Source organism: Gavia stellata, chromosome 9 (assembly GCF_030936135.1).
Source record: "Gavia stellata isolate bGavSte3 chromosome 9, bGavSte3.hap2, whole genome shotgun sequence".
In the NCBI taxonomy this organism is placed as follows: Eukaryota; Metazoa; Chordata; class Aves; order Gaviiformes; family Gaviidae; genus Gavia; species Gavia stellata.
Window position 1 is genome coordinate 26,013,683 of NC_082602.1, and position 26,500 is coordinate 26,040,182.

General features: G+C 39.9%; 1 protein-coding gene across 1 annotated transcript in view; it reads right to left on the bottom strand.

Annotated features, from left to right (window-relative positions):
* BTRC (beta-transducin repeat containing E3 ubiquitin protein ligase) overlaps window positions 1–26,500 on the bottom strand; it is a 120,139-nt gene that overhangs the window by 75,196 nt on the left and 18,443 nt on the right. Inside the window, exon 2 of the mRNA XM_059821067.1 lies at window positions 15,709–15,816. Coding sequence (XP_059677050.1) covers window positions 15,709–15,816 — 108 coding nt within the window. The remainder of the gene's footprint in view (window positions 1–15,708; window positions 15,817–26,500) is intronic.

Consider the following 26,500-nt stretch of genomic DNA (forward strand, 5'->3'; position numbering starts at 1 on the left):
AGGAAACAGGACAAGGAATCATTGGGTAAAGGTATGGAGAAATTAGCTGTGATTGCCTGATGCCCATGGCAGCCAGAGTGGACTGAAAAGGGGAGGGGGACAGAGGGAGGAGAGAAAAAGAGAAAGAGAGAGAGAGATGCGTGGAAATAAGTGCCAGTCTAAGACTAGAGGCACACATAAGCCTTACGTTCCCTTTCCAATAACCTTTGTAAGTGATAGATGAGTCCAAGCCCATTGTTATCGTTAAGGGACTGTCAGCATCCTGATTTTATAAATGTTGTCTGTCAGTTTATAAATATCTCAGCCATTTCAAACAGTGCTAGGATGAATCCTGGCATAGCCAATGTCAGCTTGAAAGCAGTATTACCGTTAAAAAAAAATATGGGTCTAACATCTACTAAAAACATTTAAGGATAGCTTCTCCTTTTTCTCCTATTATGAGGCCCAAAATGTTCAAACTCATGCTTATTTGGCGAATCACTACAATATATAAAAGCAGTCCTTAACTTTGGTAATGTTCTTTGAGAAAAACAAGTATGAAAGCTGCAACTTTGAAGGCAATTCTCTGCCTGTTCAGTAGATAAAACAAAAATGACAGCTGTAACACACAGGGAGATCCACAGCAATGAAAATGCAGAGATAAGTATCAGACCCCATTCCTCTTTGGCATTTGCTGCTCTGAACATTCACCGAGATTAGATCCTTTTAGAGAACACCATAAATTGCAATGTGTAGGCACAAGGGGGTGACTTCAGCCTTGGAACAGACAAGTTTCCAAGCTCTTACAAGTTTCAAGTTAAATGGTACTTTTGCAAGGGGTTTATGGCTAAGCATTAGAATGACAGAAGGAGAGGGCAGAGAAACTGCAGCCTGCCTTGCAGCGACCAGTATCGGAAAAGGAAAAGGAATAAACTAAACTGGCCTTGCAGTTCAGTGGCTGCTTTGCAGGCTGGTATGCACATGTGTATCATGATTATCTATCCGTTATCCTGTTAGCTGCACAGAATCCTGGCTTTTTTTCCTCCAATACACTTACAAACTCCCCATGACAGGGACTTCTCCAACCCCACCCCAAATGTTTGTGTGGTGCCTAAAGAAATGAAGTTCAAATTCATGCCCGAGCAGCTCAGGTACCTACTACAAGCTAAATTCTTAAAATTGAAGCTCTGACAGCAGTGAAAATGGAAAAGTACAACACTGCCCCTGCAACCAGACACCTACACGCATGTTCACACAAGTCCCCATTTGGTCTGCATCTATGTTAACGCTGCTGACCATAACAAAAGTTTCAACAACTTTTTTTTGCAGTTGAAAACTAGGACAAGATTCTGGTTTTTACATCCATGGAATGGATCCTTCATTTTCCTTATTATTCATTCAAATTAATAATTAGAAAAAGTATGCATTTTCAAAGCAATGAGGCTTGATAATGGAACTTCATGACATCAAGAAGAGCTTCTTATCAAGTTATTTAACTTATTAATTATTGGTTGGTTATAAAGTCTAAGTTAAGGGTGTGGGGAGTCTTAGCATTACTAGAAGAACAGCAAATTCAGTTTAATGTTAAAATAGCAAAAACCAGCACTAATATCAAAGATCTGATGAACAGACGCATTTTGAAGAGCAGGAATCTAGCTGTAGTTAAACAGAAATCCAGGTGCTGGGAACAAGCCATTTAGGGAAATTTTAAAAAGCTAGCTTCACTTCATACACATTTCTCAAATGAGAGTGAGAAAGAGAGAGAGAGAGAAAATATGGCTAATGAGAACAGTCTTTCCATGTTCCCCGGGAAGCAGCCCTGCTTAACATTTCTGTTCTGTGAATTTAAGAGAGTCAGCAGTGGTAAATTTGTTTTTAATATTCAAGCTTTCAAGCCTTGCAAGCTAGTTGGCCAATGGCCCTTTCTATTCCAATGTTTGTTGGTGCCTTATTTACACAAGCATTACATCCGGAGAGCCTTTGAATATAATTTCACGTGGATTAAGGGAAGAACATTTGCTTCTGCTAATCAGGACATCTGGTTATTTTTGTAACTCACAGACATCTGCATTAGGCAGTTCGACTTCCCCATTCCTCATAACAAGGTTAGAGCTTAAGAAGCCTCAAGGACCTCTAGTTGAGTTTTATTATTTGCATTTTTTCACAGCCAGGTCTGTTTCAGAATTTCTTTTCCTAAATAGCACAAATCGATCAGCACCTTCACAGGTACACATATGCTTTTATAGCTTGCACTTTCTATGCACGATTTTATAGCGTACATCTTGTACTCCAAGATTTTATAGTAGTTCAACGCTATCTACATCATTTTAAGGAACGGAAAGCACATATTCCCAAAAAGCATGGATGAAAACATCCAATTAACCTTATGATACACATAATATGGGTATACTTCCAAATATCCAACCAGGCCACTTATGTAAGACTGGTGTCAGGACTTGTTCTGAATCTTGTTACCACTGTGCTTTGGTTTGTCTCTTACAAGCAGCTTATCCTGCATATCTGCTCCCCACACTGAACAAAACAGTATTCTTCCCTTTATATTCTTCAGGACAACCTTAAAGATTTCTCCAATCTTTTAAATTCTTGCTCAAATTCTTCTTTAAACAGTTTCATGCTGTGGTTAATTTCTCTGTCAGACTGCAGAATTGTGCCACACATACTTCAGGAAGAGGGATTTCACATGCCACAGCAGCTTTTTAAAGAACAGAATCAATCAGGGCTCGGCTCCCGCTTCTTTGTTGCTTTCATTTTGCTACATTCCTTTCACAAAAATTCATTCTCAACACTCATCCCAGGCTGTTAAAGTACTGAAGTTTGAAATTTTGAAATTATACACTCTCATTCTCAGCTCGCAAGATTCTTCCCTCCCCCTCCCATGAACCACAGCTTTTATCAGTGCTTTTGTATGCTGGAATAAGATTTTTTTTTTTCCCCCTACATGTAAGGGGGGGAGCGCAAAGTCAGCTTTTACAGACTGAACATAAGCCAACAGCCAAAAAAGATGTCAAAAACATATTTCTAGTACTAACGAGTTAGCAAGAACCAAGGGATCCAGGGAGAGTTTTTTAAAACTTTTTATTTATTAAAATTCTCTAGATACAGATTAACTTTCTTTGTACAATATTTATTATGGCTTCATCTGCATAGGATCTGCCAGTACTCTGAGAAATAGGTTGTAAAATTGGCTAGTTTTGCTGTAGATTTCATGTCCTTCTTGAAGCATTATTTTCTAACTTTATAACTACTTCCCTCAAAGGACCAATGCTGTCTCACTGGTCTCACTATAAAACCCCTTCCCCTCCCATCCCTGGTCACCACCTACACTTATTATTTTGATTATTTTTTTTTCAAAACCTCTCATTCTGAGCTTTCCTGTCAAGTAGACAAAAAAAACTCCACTTCTCATCACACCCCCTCCTTAGAGCCTGTGGCTTTCTCACTCCCAAACATCTAATTCAACCACACTGTCCTCATCTCGCTGTACTGTTTCATCCTTTTCTTGTCGTTTTTTCCTTCCTATTTTTCATTGCAGGAAAGGGGAAAAGGAGGTACAAGACAAAGGTATGAAGCAGAAGTTAAGTTGTCTGCCCAAAGTCAAAATGACAGGACGGGGGAAGAAACCCTAAATTCTGTGTCCCACACTGTGTTAACTTTTTAGGCACAGTTCCTCCCCAAAACAGTGAATGAAAGCAGCTCACTTGTTTAAAGAAATGGCTACCCAGCAATCTCACTGCAGTGTTAGACTGACATGAATTCACAGCATATTGTCTACACCACAATATGTAGAGGCACCCATATCTTTATGTCTTGGACAACGTGAGCCAGGTGACCCTGCAGCCAAAGCAACTTGGTTTTCAATCTAGAACAGGTTCAAAGTACCTACAGAGTCACCGTGGAGCAGTTCAGGCGACATAGCTCCACCTCCCCGACATGCCTCACAGTAGTAATTTGTCCACGCAGACAGGCTTCGGTGTGTTTTCCAGCTTCCAAAGCTACATTCGTTACAGGAAATATCATCCACCACTGGCCTATGGGGCAAATTTAGTTAACGTCCAATACATGGTGTGTTTACTTCCATACAGTGCTGCTGAAAAACCTCATTGCTGATATAAAAAAAGGTGCGAGTGTAAACATGTCCCAACCTTCCATCACATCAAAAAAATACATAATCTTCTAATAAAAGAATGGAAAATTACAGATTAGGCACCACACATTATAACATTTGGCTAGCAAGCATTGTGGCCTTTCAACAGCTGCCACAAGAAACAAACCCCTGGGTCCTCCTGATTTGGCTAGACCAAATGGTAACACAACAGCCCCTCCTGTAACATTTCAATTTAAAAACCTCACTATTAGGTTCTGCTATTACAAAAATAATTCCAACTCTGAAACGCCACTTTCTTGAACTAGAGCAAGGAGTTACAAAATGCTGAGTAAGGAAGAAGAGTTGGACCTGCTATGGAGACCATCAAACAGGGTAGATAGTCAAGCAATCAAAGAAGGAAAGATATAGGTGTATATAGTATCTCACCGTCAGATACCTTGGGGCTAGCAAACATTTTGTTCCTATAGGAAATGACACAGCTCTAGCTTGAGATCACTGCCTATTGAGATCCACTGTTTGCAGCTTTTTGCTACAACATGAATGGCTTATTAAACCTACAACATATCTGTTTTAGTTAACTTCTTGGTGGAGTGGGGCCAGGAAAACAAAATGTACTTAAATGCTGAATTTTTTTTTCCAGGCTGAATGCCTTTCATCCAATAAGACATTCAAAGCAGTGACCCAGCAAATGGATTGAAAAAGCAATCTTCCGTCTCAGTGCCACATTATCATTCCTATTCAGTATTCTCGGTGAGATATCTCAATCAGCTGGATGTGTGTGTAAGTGACAGCGCAGCCCATTGCTGGGTTAATTAAACATTTGACTTTAACACCCTCCCCGTCATTAAGCAAATAAAAACAGATAATTCAAACTGCACTTCATCCACGGGGTACACAACATACATGTCAAAATTAAGAGAGTCCAAGGCCCTCGGGGAGTTCTACTCGGGGAGGTAATCAGTTTAAATCTTATCTGGTTTATCAATTATTCTATTGATTAAAGCAGGGTGATTATACAAAACTCCTTCTTGCCACATGGGATACATGTCAGCAGAGCAGGACAACACAGGGAGGCTCAAAAACGATTTAAAGAAAATACAGACAGATGAATAACAGTCTATTAGTACATGCCAGCAATCCATAGATGGAAAGCCTCTTTCTTCTTTTTAAGCAAGTGAATTAAAGTACTTCCAAATTAGAGTGCCAATGCTGTTACCTCATCTGCCTTAAAATCAGATCTGTATGTTGAAAGGGCAACATTTCTTCATTTTAAGCAGATGATTTCTTGCCCAGTATTTGGAACATTTTTCTTGATACTGGTCTTGGAACATGACAAAGACATCAAACACAAGAAAGCCCAGACTTTTTAAAGGCATTATACTTATCTATCAATGACTCTCAAAAAGTGGATGGAAAGGACATTCTCAGCACTTGAACTCTCCCACATATATACATGACATAGCCGTAAGTAAAATGTTGTATTTTAACAATTAAAGTGTGAAAGCTCATCTCAGACATAAAAAGATTGTGCTTTGGAGTTCTGGAGATTTTTTTTGTTTCACAGCCCTCCAAAATGAGACATTAGCAGCCGTGGGAGCTGCCACAGCCACGTTCTCCTGATTTTCACAAGCCCTCACATAAAATCCCACCGCAGCAGTCCTTACTGCAACTTCTCTCTTGCATACAGCCACAGTACACAAAGCAATTCCAGCTACTTCTCATTTTTTGTTTCCAGGTGAAGAAAGGTTCAAAGGACCTCCCGTCTCTTCCAAGGTCTGCTCATGTCCTGAGTTTGTGAGCACAGTCCCACCTCCACAATCTTCCCAGTAACATTTTGTTTCAAGTTTTACTGTTATATCCTAAACTGGATCCTAAACTGGCCTGTACAAGACCTTGCCTCACAGATAGAAACCAGGGACCCTTTAAAAATGAAACACTTCGGTCTAGGAAAAAACAATTGAGATTTATGTCTAAAAGTTCCCTCAAAACAAACAATTAGCAGCAGAAGAAAGATCAGCCTTAAACAGGGACTTTTTTTTCCCCATAACATCTCCAACAATCTGTTTCACAATGATCAGACCAGTAGTGCAAAATATTTATTAGTCATCTAATCACACCTCAATTTTTAACCAGGACAGAGGGTATGAACCACAGTGGTCAAAACACCAACAAGCCAGAGAGCCCCAATGCCCCACTGGCCAATGTTGTTGGAGTTGCAGTCACAGAAATTTTAAGAAAAAAGGACAGCTAAGAAGAAGGCCTGAGGTATGTTCTTGCCCTTCACCTTCAGAAAGGTATTATATGCCACTCCATATCAGCACTGAGTGTGCATCCAACCATACTTCAGCCTCTTCTTCATAGATCTCTTTTCTTCTTTGGAAGGAAACTAGAAGCCTGCATTAGCATGCTGTATTTTACTCTCACCACTAGAAATACTGAGGGTGCTATTTGTAATTGTATTCTTTTAAGAGGTTTGTTCTCTGCAGCTGTTTTCTGCTTGCAGTGTATTTTGTGTAATCAGCACATCATCATAAATACATTGGCTGTTCCCCCGAGGGAAGCTGTCACTGTTTAATTTACAGAACAACCTGGCCAATGTGAATTCTAACACTACAGCACTACTGCAAGAAGTTACCACACTCGGAAAAACAGGTTTCTATGAATTTTTATATCAAGAGCTGGTCCCAGGACAATATAGGTTCTAGAAATAGACTGTTTTTAAACGCACTTTATACACTGGATGGAATGGATTCTTTCCCACTTACAGCTTCTTAAGGCAGCACCACACTCACATCCACGTTATTTTAAAGGTGACAACCCCGATCCCCCCAACACGACCATCTTCACTTCTGACTTCTACCTAAAGAAGGCACTGTATGTAGGTGTCTTATGCCACACACCAATTTTTTAAAAAATATGAAAAATGAGGAACAACCCAAAACATCATGTTAGTTGTTTTCATTTCAACAAGGGAACATACTCTGTTGCAAGGTCAAATGTTATTACCTACATCAAAAGGTTGCTGCACAGTTTATTACTCTGAAGACACGATAGAAGAGCAAGGCATATTCCTGAAAGAGTAAAAACGTATGCAGCTTTATCGGCTGAATGAAGAGTTGCTTCCTTTGTTTGCTGGATATATGGTTGTATTTTGATAGAATAAATCACGAGGATTTTTGTAGAAGGTAGGCAAAAGGCAGATGGCTGATCTTCCTACATACAGACACATAATGGTACCAAATTATACTGGCAATCATTGAAGAACTAAACATGAACCCCAAATAAACATTTGGGCATGACCAATGAGTTACTTGGATATTTCATTAGCAATTGCTACTAGAAGCAGTCTACCTGACTACTTGGAAAGGGAGCCAAGAAGGCTGACAACCTGATTTTATTTTTTTTTTTTTACTGTTTTTATACTTGTATATGTACATATATATACACAAAAATTAAAAATGCTAAAGAGAAACAACTACTAATATCAATAAAATCAAAACCATTTTAATGGATAAATTTGTTTGGGAATTCTCCAAAACACAACACAAAACTATTTCATACATTTAAAAAAAAAATCGGCTTTCAATACTGGGGGGCAGCAGGTTGTTACACAAATTTCAATAAACTGAAAATTCTCAAGTTCTGCATATAGCAGCACTTTGCTAATTCTCGGTGGTAATTAGAAGCCCTGTTTAACATCACCAGACACAGGGCAAGTATACAAACATAGTAAAAAATAATCATGCACATCACAGAGTATTGTTTATGTATTTTGACAAGCATAGTTTAATTTTACTTAGTTTTCAGAGCATTCTAGTAAATTATTTTCATCTATTTGAGATGTAACAAAGTCTAAGGAACAACCAGTGAAGCAAAATAAATACCATCTTATCTCTGATAAGGTTTATGAGAATGATCTACCAAACATACAGAAAGCTGAGTAGAAATGGCTGAAATTTTATGGAAAACTGAGTCATCTGGTTGTCTGTAGAAGAAAAAATACAGGAAAGAGAATATCTGACTATTTTTATGCACCACATAAGTCATAGCCAACAGAAAGCAGAAGAAATAAAAAGAACCTCACCCAGCACAGTGTAGCAAAGTAAGTATCTCTTCAAGCTATGAATTTTAAGATTTAGCAACTGCATTTCTATGTTGTTTGGGTTTGTCCCCCTGAAATTTGCATGTGGTCACATAAATACCTGATTTCAAAGAAGGCATATTTCATTTTGTTCTTCCTGTACATGCGTGCATTTAAAGTTACTCAGAACTACGTCTACACGTTACATTTCCCAAGAGTCACTGAATTCTGACTAGCATCGGCTTAAATGTTGGATGATACAGTACTTCATGACTTCCCTAAATTTGTGGTAAAATTCCATATTTTAATTTTTAATTTAAAGTTATTATTTAATGTGGTATTAGGCTCTTTGCCACTTCTCCAGAAATAGGTAAAACTGATCCTGTGCAACTGGCTCCCTCTGAAGCACTGCCCGTGGAGCCATCAAGTTCAAAATGATAACTGAGCCAAGCGATTTACAGCAGACTACGCCGGCGCTAAACACACAGGAACATTGATAATTGCTGTGAGGGGACTGCAGTGGGGTGCGCTTAACGCCTTCTTCACATAAAGCAAGAAAGAGTAAGATTAGACCACAGTTAGAATATTTGGAGGAGCAAAAAGTCACTAAAACGTTATTTAAAAATAAAATCAAAATGAACAGCTGAAGTAACAGGAAGAAGCAGTTTTGTTAAGGACCTGGAAGGCCCATCGGACTGGCTCGGAGGAGCCGAGCCGCGGGCTGCGGGCGGGCCTGCCCCCCCCGCCCGTGCAGTACCCGCCGGGGCCGTGAGAGAGCAGCACAGTACGCGGGATGGCCGCCCCCCCCGCACCCCGCACCCCGCTCGGCTCCCGCGCACATGCGCGGTGGCGTGTGCGCGCACACGCACAGCCTGATTCTAATTCAATTAGCGCAGTCTGCAACTCCAGAAAAGAGTAATTCAATTAGTGCATTGTGGAGCTCTACAATACCTCCAAGCAGATGTTCGCAATCCTGAGGAACTGGAGCTAGCTTTAAAAATACCTGTATGCCTTCAATGTGGCGCTGCATATGCCATTTGTCACGACGGTTTTATACACCTTTCTGACTTCTAACGAGGGAGGGAAGAAAACTCCGATGAGTTTTGTTTCATTTTTTTAAAGTAATCAGCCAAATTAATGCCGGTGTGCTAAAGACCTTGCCCTCTCCCTACCAGGAAGAGCACATTACATAGTAACAAGATCGTTAATGCAGCAGCATTAATGCATAAGTTAATGCATAAGCAGGAGAGGAGGCTTTTTAGCTACAATGCACTTTAAATTAATCATCATGCTGGGCAGACTGGGGTGGTACTTCTCAGTCACAGATACCGTCACAGTTCTTGATACTCAGACCAAAGAACTAAGAAAAGCACGAGCAACTTCTGAGAATCAATACGGGTGCAGGATAAATGCCAATTTCTAATTACTAAATTGTAATGCACTACCAAAAAACTCAAAACCATCTCCGCTGATCTGCGGAGAAAGATTTCTTTGCCACGTGAAAGGAGGGAAGCGTCTCTTGCCGTTGCTGCTACCTGAGAGCTGAGATCTTGCAGCACAACCCAGGGGCTGTCCGGCTCTGGTGGGCTTCCCAGCATCACCGAGTGACAGCACAGGTTATGCCACCAGCCAGACAAGGCCATTAGATTTAAAGGCAGATAAACCCTAAATGTGTTTAACAAAGCTGCTCTCCAGTCACTGGGCATTTACTGTATTAAAAAAAAAATAAATCCTTGATTGGGATAACCCTCTTGGTCCTCCTGCAGTGAAGCTCCCAAAAGCCTGAACTGCAGATGGGAGCTGGAGTCAAGTGCAAAAATTACACAATTAATTTGGCTTCGTTTCTGCTTCTTCTCATATCTCCTCTCATGCCTTTATAATTGCTCCTGCCAGGTGGTAAGATGAGGAGAAACAGGAGAAACTGCTGCCGAACACCTCCAACAAGAAACTTTGCTTAAAAAAACAGGTGTCACATTGTGGCAGTTCAATATTTCATAGCCAATACAAGGAACGGGCAACAACACTGCAACTTTAAATCTTTGCCTCCTGTGTCAGTCTCTCTCCTCTCATTGTAATGCCAAAGGGAACAGCAATCAGAGTGGAGATGTTCAACGTGATAGAGGTCAGGACACCGGTGGATCAACGTACCAGAAACACGACCTTGTTTATTTTTTTCCCCAGTATTACTGTTTACAGGGTGCTTTGCTCATGTACCTTGTGGTTCTTAGCTAAAAGATGAAATTACAGCCCAGGATGAAGCGCTCAGGCACACATCCAATTTGTGTTTCCATCTCAGAAAACAAAAAGCTTCTGAGGCCCTCGGGCTGCCATTCAAACTTGGAGAGGCTGACATTTTTAACAGCATGAACCAGAGACTGGCAGAGGGAATGATCTAATGCATTTCCGACTTGTCAATCAAAGATCTCACCTCCGCTGTCTTGTAAACAGTTGGGGGCCACCTAACTACGTTCATAACCAGGGGAGAGCCTGCCGCCAGCCGGGGGGTACTGGAGCCACATGCTCTGGCTATTAGTCACCAAAATTATGATTCCGTTTTAGAGGCGCACAATAAACAGCCCAAGGGCAGATATCACACGGCCACTGGGAGAGTGTGAGGGGGGAATACAAAGCAGGCTTGGTCGAGGGCGGCCACATCTCCAGACTGATGGAGTCTATTGACTGGACACCCCATCTCTCACCCAATTAGAGACAGAACTACACACACCAGCAAACATTGGCTCCAAAGCTGAACAATTCCCTTCAAATGCTTTTCCTCACAAATGCGTATCTGAGCATGCACGGCTTGTCCATCCTGAGACTTTAGCTTTAGCCTCCTGTAAGACCATAAATAATGTACTACTACTCACATGCACACTGTATTTCTCAGCAATAAAATGTCAACTTTTAAGGCAAAAATGCATGAACAGGCTGAAGGAAATTTACGGAGACAACTGTTTCTAACAATTTACTGACAATGCTTCTTTAACAAATATTCCACTCGCTAACACAGAAATATAAACATTAGAAAAAAAATAAATGTAAGAATCTTGGTCCAAAGAAAGGAACAGTGTAGATCACGTCCATGCTGCACAGCCTCAAGCGCACTCCTGTTTACTTCAATTTGCCTAACAGAGTACACCCATGCTTTCCTCAACCAGGACAGAGCTTTCTGCCAAGACCAAGGAAGACACACCTTGCTTCCGCAAAACCAAGCAGTCCCCCTTCATCTGACAAACCCTGATGTGCAATTCTTTATGACCTTCACTTCAGATAACGCAAAATCTGAATTTCTGGCATTTCAGAGAGACACTTCTGTATTCAAGAAGATGCTGCTATGTCCGCCACAAAAGTTAATCCTCTTCTTTGACTAATAGGAGCCTGTTACAGACATAGTTTCAGATCTGGCAAAATAAAGCTGACAAAACAACTCTTCGGTTTTTCACTGGTGCCTAGGCTCCAGACAAAGAAGTAAAAGCATGACTCTTGTCCCAAAAAGTTTACAATCTAAACTGGGGCTGGTATTTGTGAGGGGTGTCAATTAGGTAAAAAGGAAGAGCTGGACTGTTCTCCGTGATTACCCTGATACATAACCTTTGGCAAGACTTCTAAGCTGCTCCTTAAGTCTCCTCATTTATACAGTAGCTTACAGAAATAAATTCAAGGAAATACTTCTGCAAAGCTGGAAGGATTAATACAATAATTTCCTTGGCATACTTGACGGGTGTAATTGTAAATCAGAATTTTCAGAGAACTGCGACTATTAAAAGCGACATAAACTGCGCGAGCACGCGTGGAAAAAATTTTAAAAAGGAAAGTAATTATCTTCAAATGAAAAATGTCATGAAAACAGACACCTGTTGGCACATCTGGAAACTTCCAAAGCATGGATTTCTAGGAAAAAGAATATACTCTGCATAAGTTTATTATTAAGAGAATCTACATGCAACCTCTTTTTCAGTTACTTTGCAGAATAACAGTACAGTAAAATTTGGCATCCAAGACCCTGAAAATGGAAAGGCAGGCCTTTTTCTCTTGTTAAAACATCCTCTTTGACTCCTTCCCACAGCACCTTATAGGAGGTCACGTTCCAATTTGCTGCCATCTTCTACCATCGTCTCTATGAAATTCAGTTACACAATTGACTATGAGTTGCAAAGCCCTGTGAGATAGAAGATGTTAAAAAGAACTCTTTCTAGCTCCTTATTCCCCAATTCCTGGGTTTAGCCTTAAAATCTTTCCCACTGTGGGAGGATTGCCAAACAGAGCTGAGGAACCAGAAGATCCTGTTTTCACACAAGTGTCTCCAATAATAAAAACACACAAAGAAGAAAAATGAAGTTATCCGACATATTAACAGAATCATCTCTAAATCGACTATCTGCCAATGTTTCCCATGAGGAGTCAGCAGGACTTTAACTGAGCTATTCAAAAAGAGCCTCTTTCCACATTTCTGTCTGAGCATCTGAAGGTAAGCGTGTAAATAACTAGACAAATTCAGCAGTGACTAAGTAGCCTTCCAGATGGCATCTTCTCTTTTGCCACAAGCAAAGAACATTGATATGCTTCTCCAGTTACTTCAAGCTTGCTACAGAAAAAAGAAAATAACTTAATATGAGAAAATTTGCTGGGCTACAAGAAAGTCTTTAATGTTTTCCTGAAGATTCGATACAAAAAAAAAGCATTAAAGAACGATGAAATACTGCAACATCACAGCTTCAAGCAGGCTCCAAACCACTCCCATGTAGACTTCTCCACTGGAAAATGCAGAAGCCATGCCTCATAGAGGGGAGTTTTCTTCAAACCATGCAAATCAATGGGGATCAAAGCCCATTGCAAAAATGGACTGAAATATGGATGACCCATTGCTGCAGAAGCTGTTGCTGGCGATTTAGTTTCTCTCTCAACTGGCACTAAATGTGTTCCTAAACACAGGAGTCAGAGCGCTGTGAAGAGTAGCTGCATGCCATTTTAGATGGCAAGTGGGGCAGACTTCCCCAATTCCCATAGTCACTAAATACACATGGAAATGTTCCTCAAAATCTGCAGGAATGCGAATGTCAAAGTCCTACTACTCTCCCAAGAAGGCAGTACATGGTGAATGGTTGTGCAGCTGACTCATTTGACCCCAAATATCACTGTACTGCATTGGCAGAGAAGTTATTGTTCCTATCTATCATTAGCAAGAACATCTTGAGCTAAAAGAGGCTAATTTCCATTCCCCTTTGTAATATATGCTTATTCTAAGTAATCAAAAATAATTCAAGTAGAAAGAGAGGAGTCCCAATTTGAGTTTATAAATTGTTTTCCATATACTGCTAAGGTTCTCTAAAACCTGAGCTTAAAGAGATCTGTGATTTATTCAACAGCAGAAAGCCCAAAAATTAGGCCCATCCGATTTAGTCAAATTATGCAAATCAGTCTTAGAAGTAGGAGTCTAAATTCTGCCTGTTGTCTCCAGAGTCCTCTTAGACTAATAAAAAGTCTTCTTCCCCCTCCCCCATGGAAAGCTCCGCTAAAAGCTTGCTTCAGCAAAGGAGGCCTGGCAGGACACCTTCCAGGGTCCATCAGTGCTACTGCTGGGTCAGCAAAAAGAGTTGCAGCAAAGTGATGCAAGACACTTAAGCCTTCCCATAGACTGCGAGGATTCCCCATAGACTGACGGGTCCTGCACTTTGGCCACAACAACCCCAGGCAACGCTACAGGTTTGGGGACGAGTGGCTGGAAAGCTCCCCCGCAGAAAAGGACCTGGGGGTGTTGATTGACAGCCGGCTGAAGATGAGCCAGCAGTGTGCCCAGGTGGCCAAGAAGGCCAACAGCATCCTGGCCTGTATCAGGAATAGTGTGGCCAGCAGGACCAGGGAAGTGATTGTGCCCCCGTACTCGGTGCTGGTGAGGCCACACCTCGAATACTGTGTTCAGTTTTGGGCCCCTCACTACAAGAAGGACATTGAGGTGCTGGAGTGTGTCCAGAGAAGGGCAACAAAGCTGGTGAGGGGTCTGGAGCACAAGTCTTATGAGGAGCAGCTGAGGGAGCTGGGGTTGTTCAGTCTGGAGAAGAGGCTGAGGGGAGACCTTATCACTCTGTACAATTACCTGAAAGGAGGTTGCAGAGAGGTGGGTGTTGGTCTCTTCTCCCAAGTGACTAGTGACAGGCAAGAGGAAATGGCCTCAGGTTGTGCCAGGGGAGGTTCAGGCTGGATATTAGGAAAAATTTCTTTACTGGGAGAGTGGTGAAACACTGGAATAAGCTGCCCAGGGAAGTGGTGGAGTCACCATCACTGGAGGTATTCAAGGAACATGTGGAGGTGGCATTGTGGGACATGATTTAATGGGCATGGTGGTGTTGGCTGATGGTTGGACTTGATGATCTTACAGGTCTTTTCCAACCTTAGTGATTCTGTGATTATTTCCACAGTACTCTCCTAATTCTGGGAGCAAGAAGCTAATTCAAAATAATCTTTGCGTGCTGTCTTTTAGAGGCAGGTAATGAACTTTCACCAAAATGACTGAAAATTTCAGAAAGATTCTAGCTTATTTGTTACTTCTGGTTTTGCAACATGCTGGTGGATAAAACTCTGCCACAGGTTAGGTCAGCAGCAGCATAATCCTTGAAGTAAACATTCATGATACCACAAGCTCCAATGAATGTGCAGTCTACAGAGATACACCTAAGATTCCTCAGTCACTGCAGTTCACACAGAACATCTCAGAGACATATCCAACATGCACATAACATCTCTGCAGTCCAGTCTCTGCTGCTCTCCTGGTTATAGCCACATGTCCTCGTAAAATGCTTGCAATGGTCTTGAGAGCCTTATCTAGGTTTCTAGATGTTCGCTCAATAGCTGCCTCACTCTCCACCCACAGGACAGTGGCTGCATTTAGTAAGATTCACTGGTCACCCAAGCGTCTGAACAAACCTGTTCGGCAGAAAGCTGTCTCATGACGGAGAAAAGCTTGAATCTAACAAATTCAAAGACCAAAGAAAAAACAGGTTTCCTTTATTTGCCTTTTGATTGACAACTTACTTGTATAGTAATTTTCTGTAGTCAAAATGTCCAGACTACTGCTGACAAACCTGACTTAAACAAATGCTGGCATCAATTATCACTATGGCAATGAAACCACCCCCTCAGTCCTCTAAGTGGCATACAGAAAATTTAGATAGGAGGGGAATCACTGCATGAATAGACAGATTGGAGACCGTGTGATGGACACTGTTTGCCAAATATAATTAAGTGGTATATTTTTGACACAATTGAAAGCTAATGGAAAAGATGATGGTACCAAGCCAATTTAGACAAAATAATTATATTACATCGAGGTAATGGAAATGCCCCAGTACTGAGCTGCCCTGAATCTACACAAGATGGGTTTAAATACCAGAGGACATGTGAATGACACAGGAGAGGCATACAGTATGAGGCAGAATAAATGGAGGTAAAGCACGCAAGGAAGTAAAGAAGGAGATGCACACATACACAGATGGAGAGAAAAGGAGTGGGGAGAGACAGAAAGTACCTGGAAAGCTGGGAGTGCGCCAGTCCCTGGGTTATACAGGCATCGCAGCGAGGGCATGCTGTCCGCCAGGCTGGAGCAGCCCAGCCACAGAGATCTGGGCATAGAGCACTGCAGAGAAAGGACAACTATGAGATGGGACTGTATGAGACAGGATGGCACAGATTACAGGAACTTTCAAGGTTTAGCCAAATGGCATCAACACAACTACACCTGGCCTTAAAGTCTGAGACATTTTTAAGAGAACACAAACTGCTGAAGAGTTTTTTCCTTGGGAGAAGCTTTACAGATGTCATAGTAGCAAGAAAAAGGCACTACGGATCAAGAAGGTAAATTTTTGATCAATTTTCTACACCAATGTATGAGTTTTTCCAATAACAAAAAGTTTATTTCCAATTAATCAGACCTCTTCTCCATGCACCACCACGCTCCAGGCACAACACAAAGCAAGCAATTTTGCAAGGGAAGCAGAAAAGGAAATTACAACTTTAAGTGTAATACTGGCAGGGTAAGAAAAGGTTTTGTATGCTTGTTTTTTGTCTGTAAAGGGGATAAAAGGAAAAACCTGCAATCCAAGGTGAACAGGAACTTGGTGGCAGTTTATAATAGTTTCATGTTTCTGCTTGCCTTGTTATTCGTTAAATAAAATACAATTATTATAATAAATTGATTCTGTTCCTCCAAACACAAATACAAAAAAGGAGCCAAAGCAGCCAATCAAGGAAAATACTAGCCATTTTGATAGTTAAAGCTATTACCCCTGAAATATAGAGAGGTGCTTGTTCATTTTACACCACTACTATTAAATTTAGGGATGCATTATGATAGCAATTGCTTTTACCAGCCACGGAGTTTTTGATGCCATAAGCATTGCTGCATTTGTCTAATTACTGGCAAGACAGGAAAAAACAAGTATATTTTAAATTGGAAGATAGCTATGAAAACTGTAGGATGTGACAGATTAGATGCTAGAGATTTCAAACCCTCATACTCTTCTTTTTTGCAATCCTCTCCCCCTCCCTCTTTTTTTTTTTTTAAAGGGGGGATGGGAGGAAATCTGAGTGGAAAGGGCAGCTGGAATGGGTATGAAATGACAGCTGCCTTTTGAGCCACCATTTCTTGCTGCTTTTAAGAGGGCCAGAAAACCCTGCACAATCTTGCAACTGAATTAGTATGTAGGAGCAACATAACCCATCCTTGAATGAGCAGAAAGGTGATCACTAACATTCATAATCTGGTACTGTGCAGACAGCCACAGAGAGATTATCCCTGTTCTATCACCACTTCTTTGCTGTACTTTGTTGCAATTTACACTGCTGTTCCAGAAATAGTATTAAAAGGCTGCCGGGGAACATAACCTATACAAATGTGCTTATTACAAGTTTGTGATACCTTAAAATAAACTCCTCACCTCATTTTCATTTTTTAAAAAGGTCTTCACTTTACAAAGATACTGAAACTTGGGAACTTGAGTACTTTGTAATATTACATATCACATGAATTTGTAGACAATTCCCATACTGAAGACAAAAATTAAAGCCATAGTATTATAAGAAGCAACAAAAATCTGAGCCATATTTCCTTGTTTGCCATCCTAACCTCCCAGAAAGCAAACACTCCCAGAAACAAAAACCTTTCAAATACCAGCAATCTTTTCTTTGTAATGTAGTATGTATCACTTCAGCCATTAAAAGCTGTTGTGACAGTCAGCCTTAAAAATATAAATATATATATGAAGTGGACATCTATGGTTAAGCATTTCAGCTATTTAATAATGCATTTACTTAAATCAAAGTTGTTTATCACTCTCCAGAAATGCCACAGTAACAAGGGAGATTAGCTACAACATGGTACCTCTGATGATGCAGAGCAAATTCACTAGGTAAGCATCAGCTGCTTACTATTACCCATCCTAGGATTCATAACATAATACAAAATAAATATGGGGTGTGGTGTTTTTTTTTTTTTGCATACAGACTTATCAAAGTCTCACCCCCACCATTTATTCCCTCTTCTCAGGCTTTCCCATCCCTTGTGCTGGCTCAAGTTTTCATGCTGTGATAATGAACTCAAAGAACTGATTCCCATTAAAATTAGACTGACAAGCTAAAAGATATTACTTTAAATATTTGTACTGACCAAAGCATGAAAAGACACAGAGGCAGGAAAAATGAGGACCACTCTGTCAGTGGAAAGGCAACCTTATGTTGCCTCAAAGTTTATGTGACATTACGGTTCAAGTCAGAATCACTACAAGCTGCAGGTATGGTACTCGATTGTGCCAGGGCACTTACAAGGTAATGAAATGTCTTCCTCTAAAATTGCCACAATAACAAAGGAAAGCATTGGAGGTCTATTCTGCAGAACTCCCTGCACCTACTGAGGATATCGTTACTCACCCATGTACTCTTGCTGCTTAGTATTGTTCCAGAATTAGGAAGTATGTGGTAAAGAATTACCAACACCTTAGACGACTTCTGAATCTGCTCCAGCATGTAACAAAATTTGTATTACTGACACAGTTCTGTTACCTATCTTAAAATAATAACTGTGAAGTTGCACACAGTGTGGGAGAAAATGTCATTCCCGTACTTGCCTTTTACCTCTTGAAGGAAGCAGAGACGCTAAATTACTGTTGGTGACTGAAAGAGGCTTATTCACAAGCATGAACAAAAGGCCCCAGGTGCTTCAATAGAAACAGCTTGTGTGTAAATCAGATGAGTGACCCAACAGAACAACTTCATTTACAGCCTGATCTCTGAAAAAATCTCAACAGCCTCTATCCCCATCCACTGAGCAAGCCACGTGTCAAACACTCACTTTTGTACTGTCAGCTCCACAAACAAGGGACTGGCCTCAACATTCACTACTTGAAAGCTGACTGACAAAATTCTCTCCTGAACTCAAGTCAATCTACATTGATTCTTCAGAACAAAGATACAGAGGCACACTGTTTGGACTACAGCCAAGTGGGAATACTGATATTGCTTGCTAAGTACTGGGCCAGAATGCAGCAGTCTCTCTACCTTCCTGACTCCTGACTGCATTAATACTTCAGATGTCTGCACAACTTTTGGATGCAGAGACACAAAGCTTTTCATTTATAAAAGCTAAGCATCTTTAATACACATTGAGTAGCATAAGATAGGGAATTATTTGACAAAAAACACAATTTCTTTTTCCAACTGATTTTTAAGTCCCATTCCCTGAACTCTGAAACATATTTTCCCACTAAAGAAATACAGGGAATACAGTTTCAAACGAGACCAACATCCTCCTTCTGACTGAGGCTGGTACCAGCTGCTCCACTGGTGATTAAAATGGGCTTGCCTTATTTTGAATTAAAATAGGCTAGAAGCATTCACAGTCACTGGCTGAGCTGAGTAGGCAGTAACCATGAGCCGAAGGGAAGCCGTATTTTAACCTATTCAATTATTCTTGTAACTATATTGCAAGAACATTTTTGACTACATCGGATATTCTGCCTCTAATAGCCTACCCTCTCTTCCAATTATTTGATGTCCTAAAGACAAATCTCAATGCACAGTCAATGGCTAAATTTTTGCCAGTGCTAAAAATTGGTTATTTACTTTATTTGCTATTGCATTACAAGATTATACATTACCATTTCAGACTGGTGGTGGTTTTTTTTTTTTTTATCAAATTTGTTCTCTTCTAGTCCTTCAGCAAATACAATATACTAGGGGTAACTAACACAGTTTTAGTAAATTGTGTTACAGGTCAGAAATATATCACCTTGTCCTGTACAACTAAGTGGCTCTACATGGAAAAAAACCAAAAGTACTTGGACTACTACAATTTACAACTATAGCGCACAGGTGTGAAAACACAAACTCACTGTACTGAACTCACTGTAAAACAAGAACAACAAAAAAAATTAAACAATACTTTAAGGATATTTTCTTTATAAACACTTCAGAGAAATTAATTAGACAGTAGTAGAGAATGATTGTCTTTAATAAATGTGTATTATTACACATAAAGTGTAATAACCTACTATCCTTGTCTGACCCCTGCACTCAACCTTATGATAACCTGCATGTCTGAAAATCCTTTGATTTACAGGCAACCTAACATATTTTTGCACGTCTTCACAAGTTAGTGGCAAAGCCAAAAAGGAAACCCAATTTTTTTCCAAGGGCTGGTTTTTGGTCAACTGTACATAATTTCAGCTGCTAACCACATCTATTTCAATCCTTTCCTAGCTTAGAATTATTTCCCTTCTAGTACATTGTCCAGTGCTTTATGCAGTTGAACTCTAAAGATAAACCAATAACAATTTCTACTTCTCTTGGGAGATGGGAATTAAGAGCCTCTTCACCCAGTATTTTCATTAAGGAGCATAAATAGAATATGACACATGTTGACAAGAGCTGAAGAGTTTAAAAACTGAGAGAAATGGGGCTTTTTCTGGTTGGTCCAACTGATCATAAGCCAGGGAACTCGGTAAGATTGTACAAAGAAAAACAGAAACACAAGTTGTAACTACTACAAAAACCAGGGGAAAAGAAGTACTAGAAATTCTACCACCCAAACTGGAGCAGATGAAGCATAAGGGATGCTCTGCAGAGTATTAAAACTATATACACCAGACCTGAGCTTGATATGAGAAGACAAATCTTTCCCCATCTCTTTTTTTCATCACTTTAGAAAGCTAATATAGGATGGCTGGCAAGTACAATTCTCCCTGAAAGTCTCTTTTGCAGTACTGTTCCCTGCATGCTCCCTTAAAATCTAATTTTCAAGAAAAGTGCCTTAGGAATTCTGATCCTTTACAATGCTTTATCAAACACATGCTCAGATGTTACTAATACTCGCAATTATTTTTGTAATATAATAAATGGGAGAACAAACCCCAATACTTTGCAGTCCCACTCAGTTCCTCTTACACTTTTTTTGGCCACATATTTAACTAAGCCAATGCCAAAAATACGACACACATAACTTTCACATTGTGTCCAACGTGCACTATTCCTGTCACCACAGAATGCAATACATTGTATGAAACGTATCAGATAAGGCAGCTGCTATTTACATTACAAATGTTGGTCTCAGGAAACTTAATAACAATTCTAGAAATTTACTTCTGGCTAAAAGTGATTTTGGTTCCTTTCTTTGGTCCACTTTTCAACCTTTCAACCTCTCACATATACATAAAAATGAAAAGGTATTTCTTATTTTTCCCCTCTACTGTTCAGAGAGGTGTTCTCTTTGATTAAATATATATGATATAGCTATAAAAAAGAAAATAAATTCCCAGTACATCTTGTGTACTTCTTTCACAATTAAAAAACCTGTCATACATATTTCATTTTTTAGCTTGGGTAGCACTTGATCATATAGGCTTTTTATCTGAGAAAAATGTATATGATACAACTTCAAAAAACCTGCAAAAATGAAATGAGAATATTCTTTTTTTTATTTTAGTACTTTTTTGTGGGGCTTTATTTTTTCTTTTCTTTCCCCCCCCATCCCAACAGTGGATACAAGGCATACTAAATACGTAATTACATGAGAGAGCCACCCAGCTTTCAAAGGAGCCATTCCAATGAATTGTGTAAATAATATGCCTTTAAAAATCCTAACATATGAATACAGATTTACCAGTTATGGAGCAGTTCTATACCTGAGAGACAAGAATACCCATTTTAAAAAAAATCCTGCCTAATTATGAACTTACCAAAGAGACTAGCATGGCTCAGAGCAAATTAATACTTTTATAACTTTCTCCAGAAGTTTTTTGTCTGTTTTCATTTGAAAATAAGAAAAACGTTAAAAGCTGTAAGTCTTAATTAAGCCAAAAACAATGGCCAAAACCCATACAGTTAGAATCTACACCTCCTTACACTCCAGACCACTGTTCCCAGCACTGAAAACAAGATAATTCTGACTTTCTTTGTCACTGGCAGTTTTTCTTTAAAGTCTTTCTATGGTAAGAAGATTAATTTATAAAATAAAGAGGCAACTACAGTACTCCTTGGAGTGTGACCATGAGAAGGATCTCCCAGGGTTCAACTAGCCCACAAACTGTCAGCTCTTTTAGCTGGCACATATTGCACCAGAATCATGAAGGGCAACATGCAGTTGCTGTCATAACCAGTGCTTTTCACAATTTCTCAGCTTCTGTTGCATTCAGACATTTTGCTCACATTTCCACAAGCCTGTACAGGTACAATTAAAAGTGGTTTGCACTCCTGTTTTGCTATAACAAAAGTAATTGAGTTATCTTAGTATAAAGACCCTTGAAGTATTTTCACGAACTGCTAATCAAGCAACCCAATACCTCACTTATGGAAGGCTGAGAATATGTTCCTGGGACAACTGTAGGATCTATCTTCAAAACAATTAGGTCTCACAAATCAGAGGCTGAAACACACTACCAGGGCTCAGTTATAACACTCTTCCTAGATTCCAGACATAGGAAATACTGGACTTCTTACCCCAGTACAGATCACTGACTTCAGTGCAGCGGTTTCCCCCTTCACCCTATGGCTCAAGGGGTTACTACATTCTGCAAGCTTTGCTGTGCATACACAGCTCAAACTGCTTTTGCTTCAGCCTCACACTTTTCATGTAATTGCTCAGTAAATTTTCCTTAATATACATATTATGCAAACTCTTCTCTAATCTTCTGGTAACTCCCTAGCTTACAGTAACTTTTTACAAGAGATTCCAGTTCACTAACTACTCTTAAATATCAAAGATAAGGGACATAGAAAAGGGTTTACATATTCAGATTATCCAAATAATTTCTTACCTGAGTGGGATCCGGGAGCATCAAGTCACAGCTTTTAGGTAAATGTTTGTGAAGAAATGTTTTCCCCAAAGAGTGGTTACTAGAGTTCAACCTCTGGGATTCCAGATCAACAGCAGTTACACGCCCCGGAAAGGGGCCAACTTCCCATCTATAAGGTGTACAAGATCCTCGTTTGCCAAGTGCTGGAGGGAATTTGTGTAGATCATATCTGAACTAGACAATACTAATGTTTTTGTAATTATAGCTCTTTAATCCATGAAGCTGATAAATCTAAACCAGTGCACCTGCAGAGCTTTACATTCAGATGCCATACCCTTCTTTAAGGAGTATAACATGCAGAGACTTGTGTCTGCTTCTTTAAGCAACGCCAAAGATGGTGGTGTTAAAAGCAAGCCCTACCCAAACTTAATAAAAGCAATCTCACCAAAGTCTAAAGCATGAAACTACCTGAAGGCTTAAAATGGAGATCTTACAAGACCGAGCATTAGGCTCTTTCGTAAGCGAGAAAACATGGTTGCTATAAGCTCCATCATGTCCAAAGCCTGATTTTGCAGCAATTCCAAACAATTTAGATTTATCTCTTATGGCATAATAAGATTTTAATTCTTTAACATAGGCATTCTGCATGAATTTGGGCAAAGTAACAAGGCATCTCGGTTCCGCATCCGCACATCAAGGACAGCAGAACTACCCTGCCCGAGAGAGGTGTCAGAGACTGAGTGTGTCCTTAATTATGAAGCTCTGACATATAAATACCAAAAACTGAAACAACAGGTAGCCAAGAAGAAGAGAACAGTGAATCAACACCTTTACAATAAAAAGCAGAAAGAGCAATATAACAACTACCTAACCGTCACTGAACCCGAACAACTATGAGGCTTTAAAAAAATACCCAACCCTACTCTAAGAAATGGGTTGAAACCCTCTTCAGCTTGGGACACTTCTACAACTTCGGTCTATATTTCCATCACACAAACTGCAGAGAACAAACCTGCATTTGGTGGAGAGATGAAATGGAGGTTTCATTAGATCTTTCCTCATCTCTAGTTTTATTTAATTTCATAAAATCTCTCAGGACTATTATGTTAAGCACCTACCACACAAAAGTGTTTCAAGGATAACTGATATGTCTGCATAGCACGATGCATTCTCGAAGTACTATATGAGTGCCAAGTATTAATAACGAACTGCAGAAGGAAAGCTTATTTCTACTTTCCACCCAAGGAATTAGTATCTGAATTTTAAAAAGCATACAGATCCACTGAAAATAGAATATATGTTTTAGAAGTTAAGGAGGAGATGCTAAATGACAAAATTACCAAACTATTTCCAGAATCATTGCATTTTTCTCCTAGGAAAGTGCAATTCTAGTGGAAGAATCCTGTTTTCACCACAGTGCTGGTTTTTACACTCTCTTTTCCAGCTGACTTGACTGAAGTGCAGACCATTAATATCTGAAGTGCCTTGGTTTGATTATACTGGCCTTTGCTGGTACCAATCTAGTTAAGGTAGCACCAAGAATTTCCAGCATAAAACACATTTACAGGTTTATAACTTGGCTCTAAAAATTCTACTCCCAAAGACAGTGGGAGGCAGAAAGGCCCAGATGAGTGCATTATATTACTTATCCTACGTGATGCATACTTGCTCACAATGGTATGCAAAGGGGAGGGATTAGCTTTAACTCTGAATTACAATGTTTCACAAGCCACCTAAAATGATACTTTTAACTTCCCCCTTTATGTAATCAAAATAATGTTTTGTAAGTGTTTCAGCTAATTAAGAGCTTAATTTGCCCAATTTCACAGCTTGGCTTAAATCACAGAAGGTGTCAATATAATATAGAAATTGGAATGTCATGTCTATTGATCATATTTATACACAAACATTCCCCCCCCTCCTCCCCTCAGAAGTCAATTGCAGCTTGTCTTCAAAGGGTCAACATCTAGGTGATGGGATGTTGCAGACTGCTAGCAGCACAACACTGCCATTCAAAGAAAGGCTTAAATGAAGATCAAAGCTGAATAAATTAACTGTAAGTGTTTGCCTTTTTGTAAAAGATAAACTCACAGGAAACAGCTAGAGTAAAGACAGCTTTGCAGGTAACTTAAAATGCTGTTCTTAAAGCAACATGTATTTCTGGCCATTGGTATTGTATTTTGCCTAGCCCACATAAGAACACAATACAGCTCTCCATTGCAGCACAGCAACATTAAACATAAAAACCTGCCATTAAAGGGCAGAGGGTAATGGCATCAGTGTGGGCGACCCATGCTTAGGTAGTGTTCAACTATTATCTCCAGTTTAAGTAGGCTGAAAATACGCAAATCCAGGCAGCACTGGTTTTAGATAAAATTGTCAGTTTTATGGATATTTATAGTATGTGTCCAGTCTTGCAGAACTCCATCTTCCTCCACCTCATCTGTAATACAAACTGCTTTTAGCCCACATTAATACAATGTGTTACTGGGATACTTCTCGCATTCTGTATAAGCCAGGCAACAGATCAATACTCAGCTATGCTGAGGGAAAAAAAAAAATCATTACACTAGGATCCTGCTAAAAACACAGACACCAGGAGGATAAACCTGATGCACAGACACCATTCCATCTGGATGCATATATAGATTACTGCTTTTAAATACATCAAAAGTGGCTTTCTTTCCAATATAAGGTTTTAAAGAATCCTACAGGTAGGACCTTTGGTATATATCCTACACCAAATCAGTCTCACCTCAAAAAAAATTTAACCTCTCTGCTTTCATGAGAGCTCTTTTTGATCAAAAGTTTCCACCCCTTGTATCAACTTCCTTACCCATATACTTCTTGCAGTGAAATCACAGCACTGAAATTGGAATAGCAAAGCTATTTCCATGACAGCACCTGCTGATGACACCAGCTCAGGTTTGTAACTTTTCCTTGGATCAAGGAGGAGTAAGAAGATTTAAGATAAAGACTTTAGAACCAGTAACAGTAAACTAAAATTCAAAAGGGAAGCAGCCACATAGAAAAACCTTTTAAAAAAGTGTAAGTGCTTCTGTTATTTCAGGTTGCCTAATGTGAAAATCTCCTTGGAAAATTGAGCATTTTGGGGTTTTTTCCCCTCCGTATTTTTCAGAATCAAAAAAGCATGTATCCCACCTGCATCAGAGCATCGGTAATATAACATAGTACAAACAGATGCAGGTCTGTTTGCCTCAGAAGTAAAAGAAAAACAGAACAGCCACACAATCCTCTTCCTATTGTTCTCCCAACCTACCACATAAGAAACAGAAACTGACGCCATGCCCCATAGGTCAACAAACTTGAGCTCTGTGAGACGATAATTGCAGAGTTGAGATTCCTCTGAGACACTTTGCCTCCAGCTCAGCAAAGTTTAAATCAAGAAAACATCAGCTTCAATGTCCCAGCTGACCTTCACTAGTGTGGACTTGGAGAGAGAGAGAAATGGTCTCTCAGAGAGAAGCTCCAAAGCACACTTCACCTTTGCAACACATCACTTATCCAAAGAAATGGTTTGCAAATGTAATACAGGACTCAACGCCCATCTTCTTATAGGTAGGTGTTCAAGCTCTTCTCAGTTTCACAGGAGTCAATGTAAGTTGACAGCAGTAAACAATTTGCACAAACAAGTTACTACTTACTACTTGTAAGATACTGAGACAAAAGTGGAGAGAATCAAAGCCATCCTGTTAGAACCTGCAACGAAACTCTTGTGTTTTAAGGGGTTTGGCTGCTGTAGTTTTTAATTCTCTCCCACTCCACTGAAGTGACTTGGCTCTTTGTTTCTGTTGGGCTAACGGTACCATAGATCCCTTCAGCACCATGTTTCGTCATTTCACAACTCCAGTTGCTACGACAACAGGATGCAGCTTATCTATGCTGTTTTCATATTTCCAGTTTTTGTTGCCATAACAACACAATCATTCTGGCTTTCTACAAAACCAGCAACTTTAAGCCACATATTCTCAAGGACGCAGGATTCATCATACATGCATCTTCATGAGAGAAGAGATT